This window comes from Marmota marmota, unplaced genomic scaffold, assembly GCF_001458135.2.
Source record: "Marmota marmota marmota unplaced genomic scaffold, marMar, whole genome shotgun sequence".
Lineage (NCBI taxonomy): Eukaryota > Metazoa > Chordata > Mammalia > Rodentia > Sciuridae > Marmota > Marmota marmota.
This window is the reverse complement of record NW_026000283.1, coordinates 1,471,250-1,487,645: the sequence shown is the minus strand read 5'-3', so window position 1 is coordinate 1,487,645 and position 16,396 is coordinate 1,471,250. Positions and strand designations below refer to the sequence as shown.

The 16,396-nt window shown below is 37.4% G+C and overlaps 1 protein-coding gene across 4 annotated transcripts in view; it reads right to left on the bottom strand.

Annotated features, from left to right (window-relative positions):
• Positions 1–16,396, bottom strand: part of Aifm1 (apoptosis inducing factor mitochondria associated 1) — a 44,668-nt gene that overhangs the window by 27,239 nt on the left and 1,033 nt on the right. For 2 of the 4 annotated variants that reach the window (XM_015498488.2, XM_048797116.1), the window contains exons 2-4: positions 7,843–7,985; positions 1,761–1,860; positions 45–169 (exon numbers count right to left, since the gene is read on the bottom strand). In XM_015498488.2, coding sequence (XP_015353974.1) covers positions 45–169; positions 1,761–1,860; positions 7,843–7,985 — 368 coding nt within the window. Of the gene's footprint in view, positions 1–44; positions 170–1,760; positions 1,861–6,327; positions 6,459–7,842; positions 7,986–16,396 lie in introns of all 4 variants that reach the window. The other 2 variants (XM_048797114.1, XM_048797115.1) reach the window with 2 other exon arrangements.

Here is a 16,396-nt window from a genome sequence, read left to right as displayed (position 1 = left end):
CCAGACTATATCCTCTGTGCCAAACAAAATAACATGCAACTTACCCTGGCCCCAGGATCCCGAGCCCGGATGGATCTGGCTGCAGCAAAAGCAGCAGTGCCTCCACCGATTAGTAGGAAAGGAACATGACTTGGTATTCTGACCTGAGGAACCGGCTCGCCTTCTGGAGCTTTAAGCAATAGACCAAACAGGGTGAATCTTTTTATTGTTGTTGTTACTGGGTATTGAACCCAAGGGTGCTTTACAACTGAACCACCTCCCCAGTGCTTTTGTTTTTTTTGTTTTTTTTTTTTTAATTTTGAAACAGGGTCTCTCCAAGTTGCTTAGGGCCTAAGTTACTGAGGCTGACCTCAAACTTGCAATCCTCCTGCCTCAGCCTCCTGAGCCACTGAGATTCCAGGTATTTGCCACTGTGCCAACCCAGAGTGAATCTTACAGACTCAGATGACTCGTTGTTATTATTAAAAAAAAAATCAACTTGCACTTGGTCTCAATCTTTTACATAAAGGTAGTAAAACAGATGGGTGCAGTGGCACATGCCTGTAATCCTAGCAGCTCAGGAGGCTGAGGCAGGAGGATCACATGTTCAAAGCCAGCTTCAGCAACTTAGCAAGGCCTATCTCAAAATAAAATATAAAAAGGGCTGGGGATGTGACTCAGTGGTTAAGCACCCCTGGGTTCAATCCCCAGTACCAAAAAAAAAAGTAGCAAAACATAGCACCTACACTAAATAAATTTGCTATGGTGTGACTGAAGCACTTGCCTAGCATGCTTGAGCCCCTAGGTTCAATCCCCAGCAATGTTAAAAAACAAACAAAAAAACAACCTTCACAGTATCCTAATAGGAGAGGTAAAGCAAGTATTCCTTTCACTTCACAAGTGAAAAAATACCAAAAAAGGTGAATTATTTGGCCCATGTCATTTATTCATTAGCTCTGTAGTGAATAAGGTCCTAGCTTAAATATTTAGTTATTTCTAAAATATACTAGAAAGTATATATTAGTAGGCTTGTACCCTGCCCATTAATTTCCTACTGACCACCAAGATAATATCAAGTTCAATTTCACCTTTTGTTAGCAATAAAGGGAGAACACCCAGGAAGTCAATTGGGGATTATTATACAAGGATCAAGAATAAGAAGGCTATTGAAGAAAGCAAGGCAAACCACCCACCCATATCTGAGGGGCTTATTAAAGGATTAAAACAATTCCTCTCTGAAAAACCAAGTCTCAAAAGGGGAACATAACAGACAAAATTTTTTTGCTCATTGAAAAAATGGCTTTTATCTCTTTTTCAGTAATTTTCCTCACCAACCTTGTATTTTAAGAATCTAATATATCAAGCACAGTGGCATATGCCTATAATGCCAGCTATTCAGGAGGCTGACACAGGAGGACTGCAAATTTGAGGCCAGCCTTGGTCACTTAGTGAGACCCTGCCTCAAAATTTAAAAAAATAAAAATAGCTGGGGATGTGGCTTAGGGTATAGTGCCCCTGGGTTCAATCCCCAATACCCTTCCCCAAAACAATCTAATATGAAGAAAAAAGGAATCATAATCACCCTCATTTTATCATCAAGCCCAAATGCCAGACAAACATTTTAACAAATTGCTCCTGGTTTGGGGGTTACACCATGATTTACAATCTTACACTATCATCACTTCTATAAGATAATTTACAAACCATGGCACCCAAACCACTTAGAACTTTCTCTTCATGAGTTTCAAATTACACATAATGAGAGCTCAGGACATACTCACCAGATGATGTGGCCCTTCTCTGTTTCTCTTCTGGTGTCATCCCTAACTCTGATATTCTTTCATTATATCTTTTTTGGTCATCTTTTATCGTTTTGTAGGCCTGCAGATCCAAACACAGAAAAAGATTATTTCAGCATACAGCTAACTCAAACCACAAGGAATATCAGGAATATCATCTTTCAATTAAATGAGAAGCTTTTGTCTACATGAGGCTAGTTCCTCTATATTAATATTACTGAGGCAAAATTCTTTAAAAATATGGATATATACACACTTGGTGTATTCAAAATTAAATGAAGACTATTCAAAAATTAAATCAAGACTATTCAAAATCAAATGGAAATACACCAGTTTCAGATTTTCTGAGGCTCTCTGTAAAAAAACTCTCATGATATTTAATTCTGAAGGTACAGATAAAGAAAAAAATAATTCATACTAGTAAGTGCTAGAAAGGGCTAATGTTTATATCAGTACAGAATAGGGCTCCGGGCTATTTCTGGCTATGAAGTCAATCTACATGATCTCAAGCAGAAGTTGGGAAATAAAAATTTCTTGGTAGACCTATTCCAGGTTTGCTAAGGTACTCAGATAATTGCTTGGATATGTGGCCACCTGTGTCCTATTCTTATAGAGTAACTCACCTTTCCCTCAACAGCCTGTCCTTTTTCTAAATTGATGAGGCAAGAGTCTCACTCAGAAAGACTACACACATATATTATGAAGGTTCAAACACCTTGCCTAAATACTTGTATCAAACATACTGTTTTCTACCCTTTCATACTGAAGAAGGATATCTTGGTATTATGACTAGGTTTTGTTATTATTGGTTGTTCATTTTATGACACACAACACCTATTAGTGACTTTTTGTTTATTTTTAAAATTTTAATATATTTATTGGTACTGAGGATTAAACCTGGAGCCCTGCACATACTAGGTAAGCATTCTATGACTAAAGTACATATCCCAGCTCTAATAGTGACTTTTTAAAAAGTGGTAGGCAAGAACAGGAATTTAAATGACCACATGTCAAACGAAGCCCCAGATTGATTAATTAATTAATTAATTACTTCTGTAATTAACTAGAGTAAGCAGAGCAGCCCATTAAGTGACATATTACAACTGGGGAATCTGGACCCTAAGAGTTCAGTTTAACATTCATCAATCTGAAACAAATTAACATGAGACAGATGGAGTAGAAACTACTATATGTTAAAAGACAATGGGTATTCTTTCAATTTACCACTAAATTCATCAAATAAGTGAACTGAATTCAATTAACATTAACTTCAGGAAGGAAGAGTTTTTTTTTTAAACATCTTGGCATCAGGTTACTATGTATATACAAGTCCAGTATTTATCCATATTTAAAATTTTTTTCTATTTAGGAAAGAGACTTTTGGGCTGGGGATGTAGTTTAGAGGTAGAACACATACTTAGTATGCACAAGCCAAGGGTTCAATTCACAGCATCAAAAAAAAAAAAAAAAGACTTTTACCAAAAGATGGTTTAATCTGGTCAACATGAATGAATGGATAAATAAACTAGGGCCATGTTCATATTGGGAATGACAGCAGAAAATGGTCTAAGCCTGGCTCATACCTCCTAATGGCTTCACACATGAAGGGAAGAGCAGAGCAAGAAACAGAGATTTAGTAGGGAACGGGCAAGAATAAGGTTATATGTGTACGTATATCAGCTTTTAAGCTAAAAGTTTAAGAATATAAATAAGCTTACAGGCATACTAAATAAAAATTTACCTTTCCCCCAAGGGTTTCTATAGTCCCACTTTGCACAGATTTCTAATTAGTGACATAAATACATGTTGGGTTAAGAAATACTATAAATTTGTGAAAAGTATTAGTGGGGAAAACCTTTCTAAAAAGATGAATATGGTGCTGTTTGTTTTAAGCAGATTTGGAACCAAACAGGTCATTTTTTGGATGAGGCAATGTGCTCCTGTCAGTTGAATAATGGCAAAGGCCCAAATATTCAATTTCATTAAATATTCTAAATGCCATTTTGGCTATAGCAGACTGAGACTAGGGGATCTACCTGTGGTCCTAGAGAAAGTCACCAGCAAGAGGAAGAAATGCTCTCATGTGGATGCCAATCAGAAGCTCATGTTTACATCTAGGCAGCAGAAATGCTGTTCAAAACCAAAGTTTCTCAGATTGTGTGGTTGCAACCCATTAGTGGGCTGTTAAATCAGTCTACAGGTTACCACCAACCAGCATTAGGGAAAACATCAGAGCATATCACATCTAGTAAAAGTATCATTGCTTGAAACTTTCAGTTTTATGTATTTGTAGCTATATAGGTTGAGGTGTAAGACAAAAATGCATTTTTTACTGTGGAACATGGTGAAAGTTTTTAAAAAGCTCCCTTCTTTGTGTGTGTGGGGTAAAGTGGAAAGATAGTAAAGAGCTTTTGATAAAGGAATTGCTAAAGTAGTGATCATATTCAAATTAGGAACATTTCCTCAAATGAGAGAAAACAATTATGAAGGAATAGTTAAGTACTAGAAGTTTGTGTCCTCTCCCCAATTCACACTCTGAAGTCCTAACCTCCAATGTGACAGTATGTAGACATGGGGCTTTTGGGAAATGATGGAGGTTAAATGAAGCCATAAGGGTGGGCCCTAATCCTTTAGGGCTGGTGCCTTTATAAGAAGAGAAGAGCCCTGCATAGGCCTCTGATCCTAGTGACTAGTAAGGCTGACGGAGGAGGATTGCCAAGTTCAAGGCCAGCCCCAGGAAATCAGCAAGACTCTGCCTCAAAATAAAAAGATCTGGGGTTGTAGCTCAGTTAGAGTGCCCCTGGATTCAATCCTAGTATGGTGGGGGGGACGGGGGAGAGAACACAGACACAACAAAACTACCTAACTTGCTTTCCACCATGTAAGGACACAGCAAAAAGGTGGCTGTCTGCAATCCATGAAGAGAGTCCTTACCAGAAACTGAACCCTGACTGACCAGGATCTTGCACTTTCCAGCCTTCAGAACTATGAGAAAATAAACTTCTGTTGTTTAAGCCATGCAGTCTGTGGTGTTTTGTTATGATAGTCTGAGAATCTAATACAAACACTAAACAACTTACAGCCACATCTCACCAAATCCAGGCTCTAATTTTAAGTTAACATTTCTCTTGAGACTAATAACAATTTCAGAGAAGAAAAACCAAGTCACCTCACATCAAGGTTTCAACACATTTAAAAGCTAAAATACTGGGGCTGGGGTTGTGGCTCAGTGGCAGAGCACTTGTCTCATACATGTGAGGCACTGGGTTCGATCCTCAGCACCACATAAAAATAAATTAACAAAATGAAGATTTTTTTTAAAAAAAAGCTAAAATACCAATTACTCAGGAAGCTGAAGCAGGAGAATCACAAGTTTGAGGCCAGCCTCAGCAACTGGTGAGACCCTGTCTCAAAATAAAATAAAAAGAGCTGGAGGTATAGCACCCCTGGGTTAAATCCCCAGTATTGGATAAAAAAATTAAACAACAGTGTACAAAGTAGTTTGATAACAGCTGTAGGTAGACAAGAGCTTATCATTGGATCTACTATAATATCATAGTTTTATTACCACCAGTGTTGGATAAACACAGAGGGAGATGAGGCATTTAACTGAATGGCTTGAGAGGAACACATGTTTCTTTGCTATTTCTAAGACAGGAAAAAGCAACAGTGATGACCCTGTCTCATGGCTTGACAGCAAGAAAATTTGCATGGTCAACTCTGTGGAGGCATCCAACTCTGGTAAGGCAACAAACCAAAGGTTTAATGGGTTTAAATTATTATAAATACACACATCTGTTGCAAACACTTCAAATCTATTTTTGAATGAATGGGGTTGAACCAATGGGAAAAGCTGAGAGAGACGTGAAATGGAAAAGTTAAGGCTCAGACAGAGGGTAGTATCTGAATGATGAACAAGAGGCATTTAGGAAAGCAATCTACATGAATATGTTAGCGTGTATCACTTTAGCCACTAGTTTGACCAAATTAGAGATTACAAAAGGGACACTGCCAAATGCATTTACTTGGAAGTAGAAGCTGTGGGTGGGTGGGGAGAATACTGCAATTTCTATGGCTTTTTGGCCCTCCCCAGAAGCATTCTATAAAATGCCTTTTCAGTCGAGTTGATCATTTTCCACAAACCACAAAAATTACATTTTGCCTAAAATAATCCAAAAAGGATGGTTCTCAAGTTAACTTTATTTGCTTATTAACATTTACTCTTCGTGACTCTTGTTACACATGCAGCACTAAAGCACAATATAATTTAGTGATAAAAATAGGTATGAAATTGGAAAAAGTTTCAAACAAAGTGTTGATGATGAGGATTTGGCTTTAAATTGATGGTTTTAGATCTATACAGGAGGACTTCAACAGTTTAAAAAATGTAATTTGAGGACTCTCTAGTGACTGACAATGTCCCTTTAATAAATGCCTAGAGAAAGCACATGCTGTGAATATTTTACTATAGTCTAATGGATCAAGTTTTCATTAGTGCCATGGTCTCACCCACCATACCCCCAAATATATTTTAGTGTAAGCATCTTACATAATAAACTCCTGCCCCAGTGACTGTTGCTCCTACAATTAAGAAGTATACTAGGCTGCTGCCATCTTTCCCAGAAGCACCTGCAGACGCTAGTGATCTAGAAGGGGATCCTAGGTGATGACACTGCACAACTGTAGGTAAAGATAAGGCCAGGAAAGAAACAAAAGGAAATAGAAAAGGCACTAAGTATTAATGAAGAAATATTCAGTACAAAGGCAGGGAAGCATTTTTTGATTATTCTGTGCTAAAAAAGAAAAAAATTAAAAATGCTGTACCAGGATTGGAGGAGAATATTATCTTTCATCAAAACGTTATCAGACAGATCTCACCTATTTCTTACTGATTTGACTCACAACTGGCAGAGCTGGCTACTCTTCTTGTGCATTTGGGAGTCAAGTCAGATAGGAGGACAAAGGCAACTTCAAATAATTTTCATGTCCCCTTCCTTTTTTATTTTGGTGCTGAGGATTGAACCCAGAGGTGCTTTACCACTGAGTCACATCCCCAGTCCCTCTCCTTTTTATTTTTGAGACAGGGCCTTACTAAGTTGCTGAGGCTGGCCTTGAACTTGTGATCCTCCCGCTTCAGCCTTCCAAGTTGCTGAGATTGTGCTGCTGTACCCAGCTGTCCCTTTTTTTAAAATTAGTGACCAAGGAACAAAGATAAGTTTGCTGTCTTGCCAATGAGAAAGAACTAATATGGCAATGGTTTCCAACCATTCACTCATAGTAAAACAAACAGCTCTCTTCAATCAAGTGTGTTAGTGGGTGATACCTGAATTGGTTCACTCAACCTTACAGGATCCAACTTTAGACTGATCTGCTTAGTCACAGTAAACCCTGCCAAGTTTAAAAAAAAAAAAAAACACCCACAGAATAATTCCTTTGTGACCCACTAAGCTGATTAGAGTTCATTTAAGGAGATATAATTGTGCTAATACTACATAGCAATTAAACACCATACTTCTCACCTCACACAAACTCCACTCTAAAATTGAAGATACTAGGCCTGCTTCTAAAATTTAGTCTTTGGGAAGATTCAGGGATAGTTTTCTTTTTAGTAATGCATATTTTTGATTGAAGGCTGTTGCTGTGTTTTTTTTTTTAAGTGTCAATCGCAAAGTGAGGAAAAATAAAATATTTGATAAATGGATCAAAATCAAATATTGTGCTAAGGAGCTGCAATGAATTTTTGCTTTATTCATAGGTTAGTATGTTATATCCAAGAGAACAGGTACAATTTTCAGGTTAGTCAAACCTAAGAAAACAGTGGCTTTCAAATAAAGAGTAAAAAGACAAGTGAAAAGAATGAAGATCATCAATCAACATGAAATAAAATTTCAGTCATTTCCACATTGGCTCAATAGGATATTAGACAGTAGGCACTTTAAAGAAGGCTTTTTGAAAAATTTTCCAAAAGGAGAATTAGTTGCAAAACTTTTAAAGCAGAGTAGTACTGAATCTATAAATGGGAGCTGTTTGGCAGCTTCTCTACACAAGCTGCTTTTCTACTTACATATGCACCAGCTCCTATTGTTGATAAGCCCACAATAAGGACTAACACAGAATTATCGATTTTGCCCCCTGATGCACCAGAGCTAGCCATTTGTCTTGTCATCTGGAGTTCTAGTGGAACATGCCATCGCTGGATCAAGTTGCCTAAAGGAACACAATTTTTTAAGACACACATACACACACACAAAAATAAAACAGTTAATACATGTTTATGATTTGATTAAATGTCAATGCATTGTAGATGTAAAGACTTACTACACATTGCACTGCATGGTGTTTAATGTTCAATGACCAAAAAAAACAAAAACAAAAACAATTGAAAATGTACACATAAATACTACAGATATCTGAAATGTACATTCTTAAGTTGAAGTTTTTTTAATACCATTATTTATTTATTTTTATGTGGTAGTGAGGATCGAACCGAGTGCCTCATATGTGCTAGGCAAGCGCTCTACCACTAAGCCACAACTCCAGCCCCCAAGTTGTTGGAGTTTTTGAGAGACAATTTAATGCTGCCCAATGAGGAAATTGATAGCTTCCAGAAAAGTTCATTAAAAACATATAAGCAGTTCATCAAATACTTCTCCCTTTACATATTCACCATAAATGAAGAAAACACAGAGAGATGACTGATTGGGTAGATATAGTCATCTCTTGGTATCTACAGGAGAAGAGGATTGGTTCCAGGACCCCTGGAAGATACCAAAATCTATGGTGCTCAAGTCCCTTATATAGAATGACATGGTGTTTGCATATAATCTATATACATCCCCTTTTATACTTTAAATCATCTCCAGATTACTAATAAAACTTAATGTAAATAGTTGTTATACTAAATTATTTAGGGAATAATGACAAGAAATCAGCCTAAACATATTCAGCACAGAAGCAACTTTGAAAAAAAATATTTTTGATCTGTGATTGGTTGAATCTGTGGATATGGAACCTGTGGAAACAGACGACCAACTGCACACAAAGTTAACTACAAACTACTTGGGACATTTCAGGAGTAATCTAAATAGCTCAAACCCCACACAAATTAAACACTGCAAAACAACTTAGGACACAGTTCAGTCTGGCATGAAAGGTAATGTGTCTTAGAAGAAAGAAATGTTAAAACTCAGAACAAAATCAGAAAAAAAATTTTCATAAGTGAATTTATCTCCCCAAAGGAACTGAAGAATTTTAGACTACAAAATATTTTCCCAAATGACAAAATTTAAAATGTCCACCAATGATCTGGCTCCTGCTCCTCCAAAATAATACAAGGTTATTCTGATGTAGTACATAGAGTTATGTAATGATCTGATGATCATCATAACACTCACACATGGAAATGTAAGACTTTCATAGATTTCTTTCTCCAGGGGGATGCTGACATTTTCAGATGAAGGAAGGTCTCAGTACCTTCTTTGTTTGTGCCATCCCTCATGGTTGCTGACTATTGACCTAGAGCAGCATTTTTTTCTTTCTGTAAGGATCAAATAGTAAATGTTTTCAGCTTTGTGGGCTGTTTGGTCTCTGCTATAACTATTTAATTTTGCTGATGGTGCATAAAAGCAGCCATGAACAACACATAAATGAATGGCATGACTGCATTCCAATAAAATTTTATTTATGGACATTAAAAGTTGAATTTTACATAATTTTATGTGCTACAAAATAGTATTTCATATTTTTTGGTCATTTTAAAAATGTTAAAACCATTTTTAGCTTGTGAGGCATACAAAAAGCAGGAGGCCATAGACCAAGTTTGGCCTATAATTGTAGTTTGCAAACTTTAATCTAGAATAATGCTTCTCAAACTTTAAAGTGTGTTAGAATCCCCTGGAAGGTTTGTTAAAAAGTAGTTGGAGCTGGGTACAGTGGCACACACCTGTAATTCCAGTGGCTTGGGAGGAGGCTGAGACAGAAGGATCGTGAGTTCAAATCTAGCCTCAGCAACTTAGTAAAGCACTAAGCAACTCAGGGCTGGGATTGTGGCTCGCTGGTCAAGTGCCCCTGAGTTCAATTCCTGGTATCCCCCCCTACCCCCGCTAAAAATAGTAGCTGGTCAGGCCCTACTCCCAGTATTTCTAATTCTAGGTCTGGGATGGGCCTAAAGAATTTGCATTTCTAAGGCTGGAAATGGAGAATATTATGCTAAGTGAAATAAGCCAGTCCCAAAAAACCAAAGGCAGAAATGTTCTCTGATATGTACATGCTAATCCATAATAAAGGAGGGTAGGGAGGGGAAGTATAGAAGTTCAGTGAAGTAGACAAAGGGGAATGAAGGGAAGGGATGGGGAGGGGGCTAGGAAAGACAGTGGAATGTATTGGATACAACTTTCCCTATGCTCATATATGAATAATGGACCAGTGTAACTCCACATCATATACGGCCAAAAGAATGGGAAGTTATACTCCATGTATGTATGATATGTCAAAATATACTCTACTGTCATGTATAACTAAAAAGAAATAAAAGAAAGGCAAACAAATTTTATTTAGAATTCTAGGACAAAGAATTTATGTTTAACTGTATGCATAATTTGGGAATAACAGATGAGTACACCCTAAAAATAAAGGAATTTGCCTTCTTAGAAATTCCTAGATGAATATATCTGATGACCCTGGGTGGGTGACACCACGGCTTGAAACTACTAGATGCTGGTGGATACACTCCAGTCCTGACTAGGTTCTTTAATTCTTACCCCGGCACCTCTCTTCCTCCTTCTCTTTCCCCATCCCTCTATGATATTTCTGCCATTTACTTATATTTTTTCAAATTAATTTCTTGTGGATATACACAATGTAGAGTCACTGTGGCATATCCATATATGAACACAGGAGAATTATGTCAGTTTTATTCCACTGTCTTTTTCCTATTCCCTATCCCTTTCCTTCATTCCCCTTTGTCTACTTACTAAACTTCTATTCCTCCCTGCTTATGCTTATTGTGGGTTAGCTTCCACATATCAGAGAAAACATTCATAAAGACAAACAGAATGGGCCCTGGTAGTGGCATTTCACCTGTACTCGCAGAGATTAAAAATAAGGTGCTTTCCCCCCAGCGGCTCAGGAGGCTGAGACAGGAGGATCACGAGTTCAAAGCCAGCCTCAGCAATGGCTAGGTGCTAAGCAACTCAGTGAGATCCTGTCTCTAAATAAAATACAAAATAGGGCTAGGGCTGGGGCTCATTGGTTCAGTTGAGTGCCCCTGAGTTCAATCCCCAGATCATCATCATCATCATCATCATCATAATGCACTTTCCCTCTTGCTTTCACAGTGCCAGGATGGGGGGGGGGGTGTAAAAACCAGTCCAATACAGATTTGCAGTCTCTCATCTAAAATACTTGGGCACTCAAGATTGGTCTTAAATATATAACGTACATACCACGTAGTGACACCTGGCACAGTAAGAGGCAGCTAACTAGAGTCAAGCACATTAATATTTCTATGACCAACTACACTACATGGGGATTTAAAAAATTATAAGTAGGGCTGGAGACATAGCTCAGTTGGTAAAGTGCTTGCCTCATATGCACAAGGCCTTGGGTTCGATCCCCAGCAAAAACACACACGCACGCACGCACGCGCACACACACACACACACAATTATAGTAGCCTCTCTCCAATTCAGGTCAAGTTTTATACTGACCTGCAAATGAGTTACAAAACCCTGACAGTTCTATTGGGATTTCTGAATTACAGATAGAGACACTGGATCTACACTCTTAGAAAAGGAAATGTATTTTTCTTTTCTTATTTCTTACCTGCTTTAGAAACTTTCATCACAACATGAAATAAATGGTTAATATTTGGAAATAACAATAAATCATGAAAATAAACATGTGAAAGGGGGAGAAGCTTATCTTAATCTGGGCAAGTTTTTGATTTTCAGATGCCCATAAAAATAATAAAGATTTAGAAGTAGAAATGAATAACTGGAAGAGCTTAGAAAATGAAACTGGCAAGAAAAAGTTCCATGTGATTAAGCTTGGTTCCCATGTTTAGCCCAGAACATAAATGTTCTTTTAAAAAATTCTGTTTATCCTTCTAGAAGATACTAAATACAAACACTATAACAACTTGAATTTAACACTGCTGTGTTTATTCTGTTTTTTTTTTTTTGCTTGCTTTTCATGGACTGATAAAACAAAGCATAAATTGAGGAAAGTTCCAGTTTTGCCTCAATTTACCCTAAAAAGAAGATATGTAAAAGTAAATTGACTTTGGGACCAGGGTTATGGCTCAGTGGTAGAGTGCTTGCCTAGCATGTGTGAGGTACTGGATTCGATCCCTGGCAAATTATTTCTATCTACAACTAAAAAAATATTTTAAAAAAAGTAAATTGGGGCTGGGGATGTGGCTCAAGCGGTAGCGCGCTCGCCTGGCATGCGTGCGGCCCGGGTTCGATCCTCAGCACCACATACAAACAAAGATGTTGTGTCCGCAGATAACTAAAAAAATAAATATTAAAATTCTCTCTCTCTCTCTCTCTCTAAAAAAAAGTAAATTGACTTTAAAAAGCTAACATTTAAGCTACTGCTTGAAAAGAAATATAATACACTACTATCATTAAAAGAACTTTTTACATAACTACAAAATTACTTTAATTTTGTAAAAGGTACCAAGGTAAGTATTATATGGATGTTTATATTCTTCTCTGATTTTCTTTTACCCATGAAAGTACTGCTATACCACTCTCTCCAGAGTTTCAAAACTTTAGAAAAATTTCCATCATGACTGAAAAATGCTTTTTCACTTATCTTACCAAAGTGGGAAAAGTGGAGTTACTTCTTGACTTCTCATTATTGCACTAGTTTGCTTGTTTGGAATTTTCTGCAGTCAAGCTAGGTGTGGTTACATAAACCTGTAATCCCAGTGACTATAGCCCCCAGGCTGAGGCAGGTGGCAATTTAGTAAGACCTCCAGCAACTTAATGAGACCCTGTCTCAAAATAAAAAATAAAAGGACTGGGAATGTAGCTCAGTGGTAAAGCATCCCTGGGATCAATCCCCAGTATCAAAAAGAGAAAAAGAAGAAGAAAAACTGCAGTTAGACTGCACATATACAGGTTGAGCTTTCTTCTGCACACTTAGTGTTTGATTTCCAATAAGCCAATTTGTTCTGTGTAACAGTGCATGATACATAGCATGTGTTTCCTCAATAAATGTTTGTTGAATGAATAAATGAAGGAAGGAGATAGAAATTGATGTTGACTTAACATTTAAAAATTATTTGCAATGTTCTTTTAACCAGATCCCATTTACTTTCATGTTGTTTAATAAATTAGCAAAAATTTAAAAAAATTTAAACACCACAGATTAGCATCAGAACAGTACCTAAACCAGCAAACTCATTTCTGTAGGTTTCATAATCCATTTTTCCATACTCCCTGAAGGCCTGTTCCAGAAACATATCTACACACCGAGGCACCTAGGAATCCCAAATGGTTAAGAGGTCTATATATGCTCTCGAGACCTGATTCCTGAGTGTCAAACTGATTTTTCTAACATGAATAAAACAGAGGGCAGAACACCTACAGAGAGAGCCTATTTATTTATTTATTTGTTGGTACCATGGATAGACCCCAGGGGCGCTTTACCAATGAGCCAAATCCCCAGCACTTTTTGAGACAGGGACTCGCTAAACTGCTTAGGGCCTTTCTAAATTGCTGAGAGTGGCCTCAAACTTGCCATCTTCCTGCCTCAGCCTCCCAAGTTGCTAGAATTATGGGTATGCACCACCATGCCTGGATGAGTGCCAATTTTAGCTAGATGCTTCTTTTAAGGAGTATGACAACTATTTGTTTATTGATCCTTTTTTTTTTTTTGGTACAGGAATTAAACTTACACTGAGCTACGTCCCCAGCCCTTTTCATTTTTTTGAGACATGATCTTGCTAAGTTGCTAAGGTTGGCCTTGAACTTGTGCTTCTACTGCCTTAGACTCCCAAGTTACTATGATTATGGGATGAGGCACGTGACTATCAGCCTTTTAAAGTATCAACTTTGCTAGAATTTCAGAAAAATCAGAGTGGTAATAACTATAGTATAGTATGAACCACTCTGATGAAAGGCACAAAAGGAAAAATTATTTCAATGACAAAGAAAGACATTTAACTCTATTCTGCAAAGTCTTCCACAGAACTAGCATTTAGCTATGGAGAATTTACCATGTGCCAGAGACTGTATAAGACACTGAAGGCACAAGAATAGATAGGACATAATCCTACTCTTCAGGTAGTGTTTAGTTTAGGAGGAAAAATGACTCTGAATCTGAGAAAATGAGCTTGACACTAATCATCAGAGTTGCTCAGTTTGGTTTTATAAACCTTGGGGCAGTGGAGTAGAATGGAAAGAGTCACTACTCATGCAAAACAGTACTCCCCAAACTTTTCTAATCATATGAATTATATCTAGGACTCTAACCTGGAGATATTCATTCATTCTCATTCCCAGGAGTCTCTCCTGGAGTAGGTTTGGGTTCTGTCCTCCAATCAATTCATATGACCCAGAAACTTTTGGAAACATGATCTAGAAGAATGTTAAGACATGCAACTACTCCCTTAAAAAGTTACAAACATTCTAGAAAATCTAACTTATTAACTGGTTATAGAAAAGGCTTACTTGCAAAAGATTTTCTTCTGAAAAGTCCTGTCTAAGCAAAAAAGGGTGAAGGAAGACTCATCTCCTAGGCTTTAAAAGTATCATTTGGCAATGTCCATAATGCTAAGATCTAGCCCACAAAGAATTCAAGTTTCCTCTTTAAAGAGGTGAGAAGGATTCCAAATAGAGAAAAATATTAAACATTTGAACTTATGGTCAGGGAGTCGGTGAGCAGTTTGATCACATGGGCAGCACAATGTTTGGTTATCAGATAAAATGTTACAGAACAGAAAAAAAATATCTATTATCTAACCCATCTGCTTCTCAGGGCTGAATGCAGACATAAACTTGTGACTATTAGTTACCTTTAATCATTTCTGGAAGGAGGCAGCACATCTAAAAAATAGCACACAGTAGCTTACTACTGTTCGTTTATTTATTCATTTATTTATTTTTTTGATACCAGGGATTGAACTCAGGGGCACTCGACCAATGAGCCACTACCGCAGTCCTATTTTTATATTTTATTTAGAGACAAGGTCTCACTGAGTTGCTTAGCGTCTCACCATTGCTGAGGCTGGCTATGAACTCACAATCCTCCTGCCTCAGCCTCCCAGACTGCTGGAGTTACAGGCATGTACATGGCACTACTACTGTGGTTTTAAGGTGAAAGGCAACATATAATGGATATGGAAATGAACCCGACAATGGCATATGTAGATGAGATAGTTTCAAGGCAGGCTTAATGTTTGCTGACACAAGAAACATAAAATCAAAAAGAAAAGATAAAGAAGAAAATTTGCTAACAACCTGGCAAAGAACTAGGTGAGGGGCAGAGAGGAGGGGAAAGTGGTGTATAAACCTTGCCTACCTCTGAAAAAAACATATAGCAAATGCTACTATGTGAAAAAGAAATCAGATTAAAAGCAGTTGGTAATCAAGCCACAAAACAGACTTAATTCCTAAAATGAGAGTATCATAATTTCTTTTTGAAATTGTAACCTTACCCCCATCCATTTTTTAAAGGCAAGCTATATCATGCTCTGGTGCATGGCCAAAGGACAAAGAATAAGTATGTACAATTAGATAGATGAATATGACAGGAACTCAGAATTTTCCTACAGTAGACTGCCTTCAAATGAAGCCATGAAATGGAAAAAACATTTGAGTCCATATTTATCAGCAGTTCTAAATATTGTCAACCCCTTACAATATCTTTAATAAAACAATTGAACTTTGCAAATGCAAATCCTTCTGGTTAGACTTCAGAATGCTGGTAAAGGCTGAGATTCTTTTGTTTGTGTGTGTGTCATGCTGGGAATTGAACCTAGGGCTTTCATCATGAAAATGCTCTGCAACTGGGTTATTACCTCAGCTCCTTTAATTTTATTTATTTATTTATTTTTGTGGCAAGTTTCCCTAAATTGTTCAGGCTGGCCTCAAACTTGTGATTTTCTTACCCCAGCCTTTCCAGGGATTGGGATTACAGGCATGCCCCAATATGCATGGCTAAAGCTGTGAGTCTTAGCAAAATAAATTCACATTAGAAAGGCCAAATAAATTCACACTGGAAAGGCTAGTGTTGATGAAAATCTTTACCTTTCTGTGTGAAATTTACATAGAATACCAACATTCTGATGCACAAAAACCCCTGCAAAAGACACCCATGGTCAGAGCATTAGTTTAAAAGGAAGGCAGGTTCCAAAAGCAATATGCCCTGGGACATAATGCCCAATACACCTATCAGGAAATGTCTGACTCCCAGCAACTGGAAAAACTATTCAAATGCAGATTTGTAAAGACTTTAAAAATCTGAGGGAAATAGCTTCCATGTTTTAAATTTTAAATCATCCAGAAGGGGCCTGGGGATATAGCTCAATGGTAGAAGCCTTGCCTAGCATGTGCAATCCCCAGCACCACCACCCCCACCAAAAAAAAAAAAAAAAAAAAAAAAAAAAA